At 49.0% G+C, this 16402-nt stretch overlaps 1 protein-coding gene across 3 annotated transcripts in view; it reads right to left on the reverse strand.

The window, feature by feature from the left end:
• SLC4A9 (solute carrier family 4 member 9) overlaps positions 1-16402 on the reverse strand; it is a 983109-nt gene that overhangs the window by 484298 nt on the left and 482409 nt on the right. For all 3 annotated transcript variants that reach the window (XM_073573700.1, XM_073573698.1, XM_073573697.1), the window contains exon 10: positions 1931-2064. In XM_073573700.1, the coding sequence (XP_073429801.1) occupies positions 1931-2064 (134 nt within the window). The remainder of the gene's footprint in view (positions 1-1930; positions 2065-16402) is intronic.

Genomic DNA, 16402 nt, shown 5'->3' on the forward strand with positions numbered 1-16402 from the left:
ATGGACCCAGGGGGCTCCACCCACAAAATCAGACTCTAAGGGGCCCCACCCACAAAATCGGACCCTGAGGGGCCCCGGCCACAAAATTGGACCCTGAGGGGCCCCACCCACAAGATCGGACCCTGAGGGGCCCCGGCCACAAAATCGGAACCTGAGGGGCCCCGGCCACAAAATCGGACCCTGAGCGGCCCAAACACAAAATCGGACCCTGAGGGGCCCCGGCCACAAAATCGGACCCTGAGGGGCCCCGGCCACAAAATCGGGCCCTGAGGGGCCCCACCCACAAAATCGGGCCCTGAGGGGTTACGGCCACAAAATCGGACCCTGAGGGGCCCCGGCCACAAAATCGGACCCTGAGGGGCCCCAACCACCAATTCGGACCCTGAGGGGCCCCACCCACCAAATCGGACCCTGAGGGGCCCCGGCCACCAAATCGGACCTTGAGGTGCCCCGGCCACAAAATCAGACCTTGAGGGGCCCCACCCACAAAATCGGGCCCTGTGGGGCCCCACCCACAAAATCAGACCCTGAGGCCATAGTGGCCCCTGAGAGGCACCCACAGTTAAAATGGATCCTGAGTTCAAAGTCTTGCAGGGGCAGCAGGCAAGTCTCTCTTAAAGAGGCAGCCCGGGCACCATTTCAAACCACTATCTGTACTTCCTTCAGGAAATACACATCTAGTTATAAAATGAAGCCCTGTAGCATGCCAATCCTAAAAGCATGTAATATATTCACTGTCATGATTCAGGTCTGCTTGCCTGTTCCAGCAGTCATCACATGGCCAATTCACTCATATGCGATTTTCATACTTACGGTCACGTGACAATGAGTTTCTCTTCCTGCTTCTCGAAGTTTCTCACTGAAAGTTGAGAGAATTAATGTACTGTCACACTAAGAGATATCGCTAGCAATATCGCTATAACTTGTGACGTTATAGCGATATCGCTATGTGTGATACTTACCTACGACCCGCCCCCCCGCTGCTTATTGCTGATTGCGCGAGAACGTCCTGGACTGTTTCTCGTCGTCAGCTTCCTGCGGCGCTTCCTGTGGAGAGATGAGCGACGAGCGTGGAGCCGGGCGGGAGGACGCAGGATCGCCTAGTGTGACAGGTAAGTAGCGACCCCCGTCCCCAGCGATGTCGCTGGTGAGATCTGCCTGTGTGGCAGCTCACTAGTGACCTCTTAGCGATGCACCAGCGATCCTGACAGCGTCATATCGCTGGTCGGGATCGCTGGTACATCGCTAAGCGTGACAGTACCTTTAGGGAGAGCAACTCGTTGGCACGTGAGTAATTGTTCAAATAACATATATGCTTTGGGAAAGGCACCAAATTGAATTCTTGCCCTGGGTGCCAGAAAACTTAGAGCCACTTCTAGATTTTGCAGTAGATAAAGTATATTCATGTCCTACAGCAACTGAGACGCATGAAAATGTACTTCAGCAACAAAACCAAGAAGTGTATTATGGTGTACTGCGCCAGATTAGGTGCATATTATGAGTTACTGCATCAGTTGCGGGACATATTTTGAGGTTCTGTAGCAAATTAGGTGTGCTTTATAAGTTTCAGCAGCCAAAGTGTGTTATGAGGTTCGGCAGGAGCTTATACATATGGTTAGGGTCTTTTCACGGCAGGGAAAAAAACAGGATATAAAAGGCATCTTTCAGCCCTCACATGTGTAATGGGGAATCTCAGTAAAGAACAATGGGATGTGGGCACCAATGGACAATCTTGCACAGGCACCATTTAGTCTTAAGACTGGCCCTGCATCTGATCGGTATGACTGTGTGCTCTAAATTAGCATTGAGTTAAGCCAAAATTTCATTGGGGAGCTGAGTGTATGCCTCATACTTTAGGATGCACTGCTTTAAACAACATATCCAACGATAATAATGTGATTATTTGAAAAGTGTAAATAAATGCACCTACTTGCTAAAACTGTATAAAAGCCTCTCAAACACAAGCACAGGTCCCGTGCTGCTTAGAATAGTTAGTGGCTGGCCAGAAAATACACAAAAAAAACCACCACAAATTGCTGTGCCTATGAAATTTTCAAGAACCCCCTGAAAAAGAGAAAAAGCAAAACTAGTTGTTGATTTATTACATTTTAGCATAAGAAAATTAAAGCACATTTATAAAACAAATGTAAATCTTGTCTAAAAATATTGAGGATTTTTTTAATCAATTTAGATGATATGTGCTTTTTAAAAAATTAAACACACCTCTACATATCCTGAGAAGTTTGCACATTCATGGATGTTTAAAATGGATTGAAGAGAGACTGGGAAGGTCAAAGATGTATAGTTTCAGAAATAGGGCATGGTCGTGGCAGAAATTTATTTCTATTGGATGCTTGCCATCATATGTTGGTAAGCATGCTCCAAAGTCAGCTTTAACGTATATGGTTAACGGGAATGTCAAGACCAATATACTGCTACAACTATACCTTGTAATACGGTATTTTTGGATGATATAAAAATACTGACTAAAGATTCCAGCAGTTACTTAGCAGCAACATGTAATAATCTTGTTAAATTTTAATTATTTACTAATAAATATTTATTATCATGCTTTAATATGCTCTGTGTGATGGGTTTTTCATGCTTCTTTTGCAGATACAAACAAAAGGCAAAAAAAACATGAAGGATCACATATGGAAACAAGGAGTAAAGAAATGTGTGAAACTAACCAGGATATGTGTAAATGTGGCGCCCCCAGAAGTATGGTCGCCACAGTGGCATTGCCTTCCTCCAGGGAGGATGATGTCAGGCTGGGAAGCAATGAAGGGTCTCTCTAGCAGTTAACCAGGTCATGCAACACAGTTCCCACTCCGGGCCAGCAAAGGGAGTTCTGAACCAATACTAAGGGGAAGAGCTATTCTCTGGGGGCCAGGAGGGGAAATTAGTCAGTTAGTGTGAGGAGGCCGAAGTGTGTAGACGTGTGGAGAGAAGCTGGAGGTTGAGCTGAGGATAAAGAGCTCCCTCCCAGTGATTGCACATGATCTGGAGCCTGGTCTCCACGGTTGTATGGATACTGAAGGTCCTGCAACAGAAACCAGAGGAATAGGAATCTGTAAATGCTCTATTCCCACCTAAGACTCGGAGACACAACAGCGACGGGTGAGGCAAGAGAGATAGAGGGCTACAATTGTCTGCCATACGAGGTAGTTCTAAAACAAGATAAGAAGGAGGAACTTCAGTGTTACACAGTGCTGCATGTACCTCAACTAAGTGCTAGGAAGGAGACTACACAACCCATCTGAGAGAGAGATTCCTGAGTTGCTTCCAGGCTAGCCTGCTCCTGTGCCATCTGTAATCGGGACCCTGGACTGAATTTGCCAAGTAAAGGTAAAGAAACTGCACCCTGTTGTGTCCTTGCCTTCTTCCTACGAACTCTCCGGCACTGCTACATCCTTGTGCCATACACTGCATTCTCATCCCCAACACCTATCTACACTGCCCTGGGACCAACGGCCCTGCCTGTGGAGGGCTATAACATCACTGCTGCACCCCACCATCTGTCCCAGAGGATTTGTCTGCAGCGTCGGCTTAACACCTCCTTTGCCGAACACCACAGATGGCATCATGAATCATTCATAAACTTTATTCCCATCATTCAATCCCCTTTTACATGGGCGCCCGGGGCCACGGACCGGGTCACCGCTGCTGTGACATTCCCCTCTGAAAGACCGGCCCGGTACCGAGTACCCCACAGCCCTGGGAGGGCGACCCATTTTGGCGTCACAAACAGGATTACGGAGCCCGGTATCCCCGGGTCCTGTGTGCCAGAGATTGTTTTGTTTACTGTGGACTGTTGGCGCCATTGCCGCCATTATCCCGCTGCTTGGCACGCGTGGGAGACCAAAGAGGCGGGCCTTCGTGGGCGGAGCCTGCCAAAGAGCGCGAGGAAGTGAAGTGCCGCGCAGGAAGAGAGGACAGCGCACGAGAAGGGAGGAGCTGAGGCCTACAGCCGGTAAGCCGCTCAACCCCGGGGCCTGGCAAGGCAACCGTTAACTAGGGGGGAATGAGAATGTCCGAGGCACGCGCCGATGCAGTGGCAGATGCCCCCGCAGCCAGTGCTGCATCTAGGGCACCGCAAGAAATAGCGCCCACCACAGCGGTCCCCATAATGCCGCTGTCTATGCCTTACATACCGGGAGCAGCCTGGCTACTGCAGTATTCAGGGGAGTCGCATACCCTGAGTGAATTTAAAGAGAGACTGTGCAGTTTGTTTGAGGTGTATACTCTATCTGAAAGCCAGAAGGTTAACATCCTTATTGGGCAGCTAACAGGTGCAGCACAGAGAGAAGTAAAAGCCTGGCAGGACACTGATAAAGAGTCTGTTAAAAAGATCCTGGCTAAGCTAAGAAGCACCTTTGACAGCCGCACTGCAGCTGAAATCAAGATGAGGTTCTTTGGATGTAAACAGAAAGCGCAGGACAGTATACGGGACTATTCTCTTAACCTGCAGGAAGCGCTGCGAGCCATCAAGCAGATTGACCCTGACAGTGTGAAAGATGGAGACGGACTGTTGAAGGAGCAGATCATTGAGGGACTCCTATCCAGCACCCACAGAGCACAGCTGCGCATCATAGCCCTACAAAACCCGAACCTAGACTTTGCTGATTTCAAGGATAGGGCTATCCGGGTGCAGAAGGAACCAACTGTCAGCCGTCCAGCGCCCCCTAGGTGCCCAGCGATCACCTACCACCAGGAAGCAACATCTTTTCCTTCCATCCCAGTGGAGGCTGATGCACAGACTCTGGATAAAGATCCAACTGAAGAGCTGCGTCTTCAGGTCCAGGAGTTGACAAAAGGTATGGCTGCACATACTAAAACCATGTAGTCCCTGCAGGTGTTCTCCAAGGAGAAGATCCAGCTTGCTTCCAGTCCAGAGGATGTTCCGTGGCTCCGGAAGAGGAGAACCCCGCCACTCCGAGGGAAGAACAACGATCGCTATGACCAGGACGGACGTCCCATCTGTCGTCACTGCAACAAGGCAGGCCATCTTGCAAGATTCTGTTATTTAAACGAGCAACCCCTTGGGCAGAGGGCCAACCCCCAGGAGTAGGACCACAAGGCCCAAGGAACTGGAGAGCCAAGTATGTTGGAGGGAGACCGATCCTTCCAGTGGGTGACTGACGGCATCCCCATGAACGCTTTGCTGGACACTGGCTCCCAGGTGACCACTATGCCCTATATCCTCTAGAAGCGGTATTGGGCTGACTCTGAACTCACCCGAGGCCCAAGTGATGAACTCACGGTGGTTGCCAGTAATGGTCAGTCTTTACCACAAGAAGGATGTAAAGAAATTACTGTTAAATTGGGTCGAGTAGAGTTAAAATCTCAAGGTCTGATAGTTGTGGATATTGATCGACGAGAATGTAATCCCATGATGACTCTTGGTACAAATGTAATTGAAAATTGTCTTTCCGAGGTTATTGTCTTGTTGCAACAGGTGGCTGAGACTGCTGGTTCCAGTGAACAACGAGTCTTGCAGAAGGAGATCAAGGCCCTGATGCAAAGACAGCAGGTAGAACTCTCTGGAGAGAAATTGGCAGCGTCAGAGTGAGTGATGCTTTCCCCATTGCAATACCCCCAGATGTGAAATGTTGATTTGGTGTCGGGCAGCCAGAGGCCTCAGAGGAAAAGATTACCAGGCATTGGTAGAGCCAGTATACTCTGTTAGCTGGCCCACTGTCCTGACAGCCAGAGTGGTAGTTGATGTACATAAAGGGAGAGTACCTGTACGCTTTTTGAATTGTGGGGAGGAGGAGGCCACAATACCTCGGTATGCCACGGTTGCTAAGCTGCTCACTGTCAGTAATAATGCAATGCAGGCAGCAGAGCCCTTGGTCTCATCCGACCAGGTGGAGGACAATGGCTCTGTAAAGCAGCTGGAGGAGTGGTGCCAGCAGCTGCAGGTGGGGACTGACTCCACCCCTTCATACCAAAAGAATGGGGTTTCCCGGGTGACCCAGGAGTATGAGCGGGTATTCAGTAAACACCCTCTAGATTTTGGGAAGGCAAAAGGGGTTCAACATCATATCCCCACTGGAGATCATCCACCCATTAAAGAAAGGTACCGGCCTATACCCCCAACACAATACCAATGCGCCAAAGGTATGTTGAGAGAGATGAAGGAAGCAGGGGTTATCAGAGACAGTTGTAGCCCCTGGGTAGCTCCAATTGTTTTTGTAAAGAAAAAGGATGGTACCATGAGAATGAGATTCCTACCCATTAGTCAGAATTGAGGAGTCCTTGGCCGCACTCAAAACTGCTAACTACTTTTCCACCTTGGATCTCACTAGTGGGTATTGGCTGGTTCCCGTGGCAGAGGCAGACAAGGAGAAAACGGCCTTCACCACCCCAATGGGACTCTGCGAGTTCAACTACATGCCATTCAGGCTCTGCACCGCTCCTGGGACATTCCAACGGCTGATGGAGTGCTGTCTGGGACACATGAACTTCGAGACAGTCCTGTTGTACCTGGATGATGTCATTGTTTTCTCCAAAACTTATGAGGACCATCTGAAGAACCTGGCTGAGTTGTTTGAAGCCTTGTCCAATTTTGGCTTGAAAGTGAAGCCTTCCAAATGCCACCTTCTGAAGCCCAAGGTACAGTACCTTGGTCATGTAGTGAGTGCAGAAGGTGTGGCACCAGATCTTGACAAAGTCACAGTCATCCGGGACTGGCCGAAGCCCAGCAACCTCCATGAGGTATGCCAATTTCTCGGCTTGGTAGGCTACAACCTTAGATTCATCAAAGGCTTCACTGAAATAGCCACCCCTATGCAAAATCTTCTGGTGGGACAGTCCAAGAAAGTCAAACAGAAGAATTCCACATTTGAATGGACTGAGGAGTTGGAGAGGTCCTTCACCCGACTGAAGATGGCTCTCACAGGAGATGAAGTTCTGGCCTACCCAGATTATGACCATCCCTTTGTGTTGTAAACTGATGCCAGCAACGTGGGACTTGGGAGCAGTACTGTCACAGGTACAGAATGGCAAGGAAAGAGTGATCTCCTACACCAGCAGGAAGCTTCGTCCCACTGAAAGGAACTCCGACAACTACAGTTCCTTCAAGCTGGAGTTCCTCGCCATAGTCTGGGCTGTGACTGAAAGATTCAAGCATTACCTAGCTTCAGCCAAGTTTACCATCTTCACGGATAACAACACGTTGACTCACTTGGAAACTGCCAAGCTAGTTGCACTGGAGCAGCGATGGATGGCTCGGCTATCTAACTATGAATTCACCACCAATACCGAGCAGGGCACAAGAATGCCAATGCTGATGCGCTGTCCAGAATGCCCAATATGCCAGATGCAGGAGAAGACCCCGAGGCTCTGGAAGAGATAGAGTTACCTCCCTTCCACCGGCAAATTGCGGCCCAACGTGCCTAAGGAGTGAGAAACAGAAGGTCTGGCTTGAAAGAGGCCACCCTAAATCCATTGCCCCATCATGACTGGGCAGAAACCCAGGATAGTGACCCCGCAGTCCACCTGGTGAAGGAGCTACTGTCACAAGCTGACTCACGCCCAGAGTCGGATGCTCCTGAAGAAACCCAGCAATTGTGGAAGAAAAGAGGCAGGCTGTTCATCTATGAAGGAAAGCTGTGTTGGAGGAGTGTCAATGCCCGCACTCATGAGTTGGTCTGGCAGGTGGTAGTCCCAAAGAGGGAGGCATCAATGGTCTTGGAAGCATACCACAATGGAGCTGGACACTTCGGATGGAAGAAGTTGGAAGCCTTGCTCCGGGAGAGATTCTACTGGGCTGGTATGAGGAAAGCCATTGAAAATTGGTGCCGGGAGTGTGGACAATGCAATCTGCGCAGAAAAGACCGTAACAGCCAGCGAGCAACTTTGCAGCCAATAATAACCAAACAGCCACTCGAGTTGGTAGCCCTGGACCATGTGAAGCTGGTTCCAAGCCGTTCAGGCTACATTTATGCTCTTACCATCGTTGACCACTACTCAAGATTCCTGGTAGTTGTGCCTGTCAAGGATCAAACAGCCAGGACAGCAGCCAGAGCGTTCCAACAGCACTTCTGTAGACCACATGGATATCCCGAAAGAGTGCTTACAGATCAAGGTCCAGCTTTTGATGCAGAAGTGTTCCAGGAATTCTGTAACTTGTATGTTGCAAGAAGATCCGGACAACACCGTACCATCCACAGACCAATGGCATGTGTGAAAAGATGAACCAGGTGGTGATCGACCTGCTGAAGACCTTTCCTTTGGAGGAAAGGAATCTGTGGCCAGAAAAGTTGCCAGATCTGGTAGACCTCTACAATCACATTCCTGTGAATTCCACCAACTGCACTCCAGCCTACCTAATGAGAGCGAGGCCTAGCAAGCTGCCTATTTATTTGGACATGGGAGTCCTGACACCTGAAGTAACATCACCAGATGCTGACTGGGATACAGAAAGACAACAACAGTACCGTAGAGTACAAGAGTGTGTGGAGAAGAGTCTAGCTCAGGCAAGACAAAAAAAAGAAAGGCACTACAACCAACATGCACCTGCAGTTCCCTTGTCACCAGGAGAACAAGTCCTCAAGAGGAAAAGAAGACTGCATAAATTGGATGACCAATGGGAAGCTGAACCCTACACCATTCTACCCTCAAACTTTGACAATACCAAGGTGTGCCTTATTAGTAAAGATGGAGGAGAAACCTCAACAGCAATATCAAGGGATCATTTGAAACTGTGCCCTGACAAATTAAAAGAAAGAATGGAAGAACAAAATAACATCCAACCCATGGAAGAAGAAGCAAAGGTCAGCACTATCCTGGGAGAATTCCCTGCCAATTGGACTAAAGAAAATTATGCCATAGTGGTGCCGGTGTTGACATTTCCCCAACTGGTAGTACAAGAGGAAGTGACTCATGAGAACTCTGAGAATCAGGAAGTTCAAGCAGTGGAAGCCACACCAGCAGTGGAGCCAGAGAATCCTCGCCCTGCCAGTGGTGAATCTGTCATACCCATGGTGAGTCTAAGAGTTCGCAGACAGCTACTACCCAGTTTACCTACAGTGAATAGAAGTGGTCCTAGAAAGTCTAGTATCCCTGTGTTATGCAGAACCACCAGTAGTGTATCCAGTACATCACACACTACACCAGTAGTTAGCACCAGACAACCAGTGAGATCCCTAACCACACCAGTGTTACGCAGGTCTACCCGTACAACACAAGGTATACCGCCCATCAGATATCGTGTATAGATAAGTTCATGTAAATGTTGAAATTGGGTGTATATATGTAACTATTCAAATTTTGTGCCTACAGATATTCTGTAAGAAATTTCCTTTTTGAGCTTTTCCATTTGTTTGATGAACATTTTGGCCACTGGACTAGGTGTGGTCACTACCTTTGTACATAGTTCACCATTTGCCCAGGAATGGACCATGGACGTTGATGCATGGACTTATCATCACAGGACTATTTTTGAAGCTTTTGGTTTTTGTAATTTTTCCTTTTTCAAATCTTGTACTTTTATATTTGTTTATATGTGTTCATGTTGTATATGTTTTTCATCAGCCCAGGAGTGCTGAATTGCACTAGGAGGGAATGTGGCGCCCCCAGGAGTATGGTCGCCACAGTGGCATTGCCTTCCTCCAGGGAGGGTGATGTCAGGCTGGGAAGCAATGAAGGGTCTCTCTAGCAGTTAACCAGGTCATGCAACAAAGTTCCCACTCCAGGCCAGCAGAGGGAGTTCTGAACCAATACTAAGGGATAGAGCTATTCTCTGGGGGCCAGGAGGGGAAATTAGTCAGTTAGTGTGAGGAGGCCGAAGTGTGTAGACGTGTGGAGAGAAGCTGGAGGTTGAGCTGAGGATAGAGAGCTCCCTCCCAGTGATTGCGCATGATCTGGAGCCTGGTCTCCACGGTTGTATGGATACTGAAGGTCCTGCAACAGAAACCAGAGGAAGAGGAAGTTGTAAATGCTCTATTCCCACCTAAGACTCGGAGGCACAACAGCGATGGGTGAGCCAAGAGAGATAGAGGGCTACAGCTGTCTGCCATACGAGGTAGTTCTAAAAGAAGATAAGGAGAAACTTTAGTGTTACACAGTGCTGCATGTACCTCAACTAAGCGCTAGGAAGGAGACTACACAACCCATCTGAGAGAGAGATTCCTGAGTTGCTTCCAGGCTAGCCTGCTCCTGTGCCATCTGTAATCGGGACCCTGGACTGCATTTGCCAAGTAAAGGTAAAGAAACTGCACCCTGTTGTGTCCTTGCCTTCTTCCTACGAACTCTCCGGCACTGCTACATCCTTGTGCCATACACTGCACTCTCGTCCCCAACACCTATCTACACTGCCCTGGGACCAACGGCCCTGCCTGTGGAGGGCTATAACATCACTGCTGCACCCCACCATCTGTCCCAGAGGATCTGTCTGTAGCGAGCGTCGGCTTAACACCTCCTTTGCCAAACACCACAGGTGGCGTCACGAATCATTCATAAACTTTATTCCCATCATTCAATCCCCTTTTACATGGGCGCCCGGGGCCACGGACCAGGTCACCGCTGCTGTGACATTCCCCTCTGAAGGACCGGCCCGGTACCGAGTACCCCACAGCCCTGGGAGGGTGACCCATAAATCTTTAGATTCCTCAAAGTAGCCCCCTTACACTCTGATGACAGCTTTACACATCCTTGGCATTCTCTCAAACAGCTTTATCAGAAAGTTGGCGGCTTCTATACTACTATATACCACTATATTACTAATACTATACTACTAATACTATTACGGCTCATACTCACTTGCGAAAGACTTGCACGATTTGTAACGCCGCTGTGTTTTGACTTTGATTCACAGCGTTACTCTGCATCTCTGCTTTAACCCTTCGCTCTTTTTCCCTCTAATGTGCTAGAATGCTGTTGTCAGTTATCTGTGTGGATGCTGCCCAGTGTCCGGCATCGCCGCATAGCCGTTCATGCGTGCGTGGTTCCTCTGCGCTGCATGACCACCCGTGTGTGCGGTCCCTGGCAGCCACCCGTAGGTTAATAGGTCTGCTACACATTACGTGTCTTACCACGTGTGTTCAGGCTTCAGCTTCTGCCAGGTGTCCTTTGCATTGCTGATTATGTTCTGTCTTGCTTAGGGCACGCGCGGCCACACCTCCCTTCCTTTTATCAGGAGAGGGTGTGTGCTACAATTGCTGCTCCAGTCTATGGCTGTGTGGCAGCTCCTATATAAAGGTCCCTCCCCCTTTGGGGCGTTGCCAGAGCTTCGCATTGAGTTCCTGAACTTTGCCATGTGAGTCTGTGTTCTGCTCCTGCTCTGATTCTGTTCAGTTCTGGGGGAGCTGTTGCTCTTTAATTATCCCTCTGTGAACTGTGTCTTGTATCTTGGCCTGCTCTGGGGGCATAATACCCAGATCGTCTTTCCTGGAGGCTGCATATCCAGGCCTGTCTGAATTGTGTCTTGTTTCTCTGCCTGCTCTGAGGGCAGTAATACCCAGATCACCCTTCCTGGAGGCTGCATATCCAGGCCCCATGTACTGTATGTTATGTATTGTTTCCTGAATCCTGGATCCTGGATCTGCTCCTTTACCTGACCCTGTCTGAACTGTGCTCACTGTGTGATGTTCCTGAGGTCCTTCCGTGCCTTGAACCCTGTGCCCAGTGACTGAGACTCTTTGTTACCTGACTTGCCGTGATCTAACCTGGGTTCATCTAGGAAGTAGGAGTCCAGTGTGTCCGCTGAGTTTCTGCTACTCAGCTGGGGATTCGGTGCAATTCCCTGTCGGCTCCTGTCCAACACGGCAGGGTTTGCACCAGACCGATTGGGTTCCTTTCTAGGTTGCTTCCAGATGTCCGGAGCCTGATGGCCGTGGTCTCTCATCCGGAGCCTGTCGTCCACGGCCTGATGTCCGGGGTCTGACGACCCCTTCCAGATGTCCACCTGTGTTCTGATGTCCGGTGTCTGACGACCCCTTCCAGATGTCCACCAGATGTCCACCAGATGTCCACCAGATGTCCAGATGTCCACCAGATGTCCAGATGTCTGATGTCTTCCTGATGTCCACCTGGTGCCCCGATGTCCGCCTGGTGCCCTGTTGTTCACTCCGTGTTCCTGTTGTTCACTCCGTGATCCCGATGTCCACTCCGTGATCCCGATGTCCACTCCGTGATCCTGATGTCCGACCTGAGTCCCGATGTCTCTCTGAGTTCTGATGTTCAGCCTGCGTCCAGATATCCAGTCCTTGGTTCTGGTGGTCCAAGTTGTGCTCTTAAGCCGGTCCCGTTCTCCTTCCTGGATGGAATCCTCCTCCATGGTTTCCGGGAGTTTCCAGCTCTGCTCCCTGGTGACAGTCCCACCAGCGAGTCCTGGATCTGACAAACCTATGCCCAGTGCTGTAATGCCACCACTCCTGGACCTGTGCTATCCGAGTCCTGTTCTGTTGCCCTGCCGGTTTCCTGGGGTCTTACCCATGATGACCTCTGCCATCGTCTGAAGTCCGCCTGTGGTCGGCGTCTGACGTTCTCCTGCTGTGCCTGTGCTACTCCCGTTGCCATACATGCGTGCGTGGATCCGCTGCGGTGCATGACCACCCGCACGTGCGGGCCCCCCTGGTAAGCCCGTGCCAGACAACCCTGGACCGCGTCAACCCATGATGACCTCCTGCTTCGCCTGTCAACCTGAGATGGGTTTCCTTCATGATGTGCATATTCCGGAACCTGGTGTTTCTATGTTTTTGCCTTATTTCAGTAAACTTTATTTTTTCTTCATACCTGAAGTTGTGCGGTGTCTCTTAGTCCTGCTTATGGCCATCTCATCCACAAGCTCAGCTGCCACAGACCCCGGTCGCTTCCCTTCCCTAGTCTGGGTAGGTCCGGGTCCCCCCTGTGGTCCAGTGGGTCCACATTGCACGACCGCTTGGGACGCACACCCCGTCGTCGTTATAGCTCGACAACACGGGAGCGTTGGCTGTAAGCCACGCTGCGTCCGCGATCATAACATGATTCTTGTGTGAGTCTCTCGCAAGTGAGCATGAGCCCTTAATGTTTAATACTGACACTCCTCAACCAATTCATAGCAGAGAACCAGCTGGAGTTCTTGAACCTGGCAAAATCCACAAAAGGAGATCTATGTAACCATACTTTTCTGGCTATTATGGCTGACCTTACAATCTATAGAATTAATGTGAAAAGCATCAGAGACAGTACCTTTTGATCAATACAGCACAAAAGCCATGCTGCCACGCCCTGGTGTACCTTTTAACCCCTTCACAACCTTGGACATATCCATATCCATACGTTCAGTTCGGCTGGTACTAACTGATCTTAGAAGTATGGATACATCATGACAATTCGTGCACACAGAGGCTGTGCACACACAATCGCAGCTGGGTGTCAGCTGATTCTGATAGCTGACACCCAACACTCAGTGCAGGACCTGTGCCCACACTTTAAGCCCCTAAATACTGCGATAGCTTGTGAGCGCAGCATTTAACAGGCATGCAGAGGGAAGGGGAACCTTCTACACTCAGACTGACGCCACCACGATGTCATCGCAGGGGCCTGATTATTGCCATGTTGACCCGATATCATCATTTTTCCCTGAAAAATGTCCACGCGGAAAATTGCCTATGGGGAAAATTGCCCACACGGAAAATTGCCCACACGGAAAATTGCCCACACGGAAAATTGCCCACATGGAAAAATGCCCACAAAGAAAATTGCCAGTTGCAGCATCACAAAGTTTAAGATCTATGATTTTTGAGGCGCAAGGTGAGAATGTTCACATGATATGTGTTTAACTTGTGATTTACAGTTGATCTAGTGCAAAACTGCAAAAATGAAGATCTGTGTTTGTAGCAGTCTGTCATTGTCAGCAATAGATAGATATAGTCTGCTCTCATCTCTCACTGATTCTGCCTTACTCCTACCACCAGCCCAAAACAGCAGCACATGCAGAACCAGCAGCAGTGTGATCCAGAGGAGCTATCACTGCTATCAGCACTCACAAAAGTATCACTTTATTATCTGTGGAGTTACATGGGACTGCAGGTCAAATCTAATACATTATCATCTCAGTGGGAGCCCACCAAAAGCAGGGAGCCGCTGACAGAGATAGTTGTTCCTGGAAGCCCAGAAGGCACAGCAGAAAGGTGAAATTCTGCCACTTGTACCACCTTGTGTACTTCCTGAGAATGTATGTTTTTTCAGTGGTGTAACTGGAGTCCAATGGGTCCCAGTGCCAAATTTGGACCTGCCCCCCCCACACGTGTTGGTCAGATGTATGGGCCCCTGTAGTGTTCTAAATTTTATAAAGACTTATGAATTGCCCCTTTCATTATGTAGTGAAATGTCCCCCATCCTGGTATATATGCCCATCATCCTGGTGAATATGTCCGAATCATGATATACTGTATATAGAATCATAGAATCGTAGAGTTGGAAAGGACTTCCTGGGCCATCTGGTACAACCCCCTGCTCAAAGCAGGATTCGCTAAATCATCCCAGTAAGATGTCTGTCCAGCCTCTGTTTGAAGACTTCCATTGAAGGAGAACTTACCACTTCTCGTGGCAGCTTGTTCCACTCATTGATCACTCTGTCAAAGTTTTTTCAAATATCTAATCTGTGTCTCCTCCCAGTCAGTTTCATCCCATTGCTTCTAGTCTTTCCTTGTGCAAATGAGAATAAAGTTGATCCTTCTACAATGTGACAGCCCTTTAGATATTTGTAGACAGCTATTAAGTCTCCTCTCAGTCTTCTGTTCTGCAAGCGAAACATTCCCAAATCCTGCAACCTTTCCTCATAAGACAGGGTTTGCAGACCGGTCACCATTCTGGTCGCTCTTTTCTGAACTTGCTCCAGTTTGTTGATGTCTTTTTTAAAATGTGGTGCCCAAAACTGGACACAATATTCCAGATGAGGTCTGACCAAAGAGGAGTAGAGGGAAATAATGACTTCACGTGATCTAGACTGTATGCTTCTGTTAATACATCCTAGAATTGCATTTGCCTTTTTTGCTGCTGCATCACACTGTTGACTCATATTCAGTCTGTGATCTATTAGTATACCCAAGTCTTTTTCACATGTGCTGTTACTTAGCCCTATTCCTCCCATTCTGTATATGCTTTTTTCATTTTTATTGCCCAGATGTAGTACTTTGCATTTTTCCCTGTTAAAAACCATTCTGTTAGTTGCTGCCCACTTCTCCAGTTTATTTATATCTTTTTGAATCCTCTCTCTCTTCTCTAGTATTAGCTATCCCTCCTAGTTTTGTGTCATCATCAAATTTAATCAGTTTACCCTCAGTTCCTTCATCTAAATCGTTGATAAAGATGTTGAACAATACAGGGCCCAGGACAGAGCCCTGTGGTACACCACTTGAGACATTCTTCCAACTGGATGTGCAGCCATTTACAACCTCTCTTTGGGTCCGATCACTAAGCCAGTTATGAATCCACCTATGTCCCAATGCTGGTATATATGGTCCCCATCCTGGTATGTATGGTCCAAATGGTCTCCATCCTGGTATATATGCCCACTTCCTGGTATATATGTCCCCATTGTGTTTTACATGGTCCCCAATCCTAGTGAGTGTATGTGTCCCCGTTCTGCCCCGTTCCTCTGCTCCCACGTCGCCCAGTGTCTTTTGTATCCACCGCACAGCCCATCAGCTGACATCAGAGTGTGCGCCATTGTCATGCGCCGCTCCCTGTGGCTGCACCTCTGATGTCAGCTCACAGCCACTGCATGTGTCGCAGTGCAGCATGTATCACAGTGCAGGGACCCGACGGGTCTCTGCAACACCATGCATGTCATCTGGATCTGTGTCTTCCGTGAGGATGGAGATCCAGCAGAAGCAGGCATCTGTACCCCCATGCCTGCTCGTGGCCTTCATCGCTGCCACCACAGTCGTTGCACCTCTGTGTTCTTCTGTTGGTAAACCAATAGTCTTACCAATGTGTGTTCCCCGCACCCTGTGTTGTCTGAGTGGTGTTCTACCCGTTGGGATCGAGTGCGGGCGTTCAGTGGGATGAGCCCTGGTTTTTGCGGGCTCTCGAAAGACAGCCAGGTCAGCAGACAAGAGCACCCACTGACCCATGTGTCTCCATAGTGATGTCACTGACCAACACAGGAGCCGGAAGTGCCACAGCAGCGCCGCTCTATTGATTTCAGTTGCAGTGAACCTGGTGCCTGCACTTCCTTCCCTGTCAACTTATGACTACCAAGAGTAAGAGTGAACAGATCCTACATAGTTATGTATCATACACATATACTGCAGGTGTAGGCAGGCATAGGATGAAAGAAAATGCAGAATGGATTTGATTAAGGGTCTCTAGGCTCATACACACCACACTGAGAGTGGAATTATTTTTAGCACAGTGGACTGAGAGCTCATAAGAACAGAATCTGTACTCTGGGACTAGGTATAATTGA

This window comes from Dendrobates tinctorius, unplaced genomic scaffold (assembly GCF_039654945.1).
Source record: "Dendrobates tinctorius isolate UK_male_01 unplaced genomic scaffold, ASM3965494v1 ptg000036l, whole genome shotgun sequence".
Lineage (NCBI taxonomy): Eukaryota > Metazoa > Chordata > Amphibia > Anura > Dendrobatidae > Dendrobates > Dendrobates tinctorius.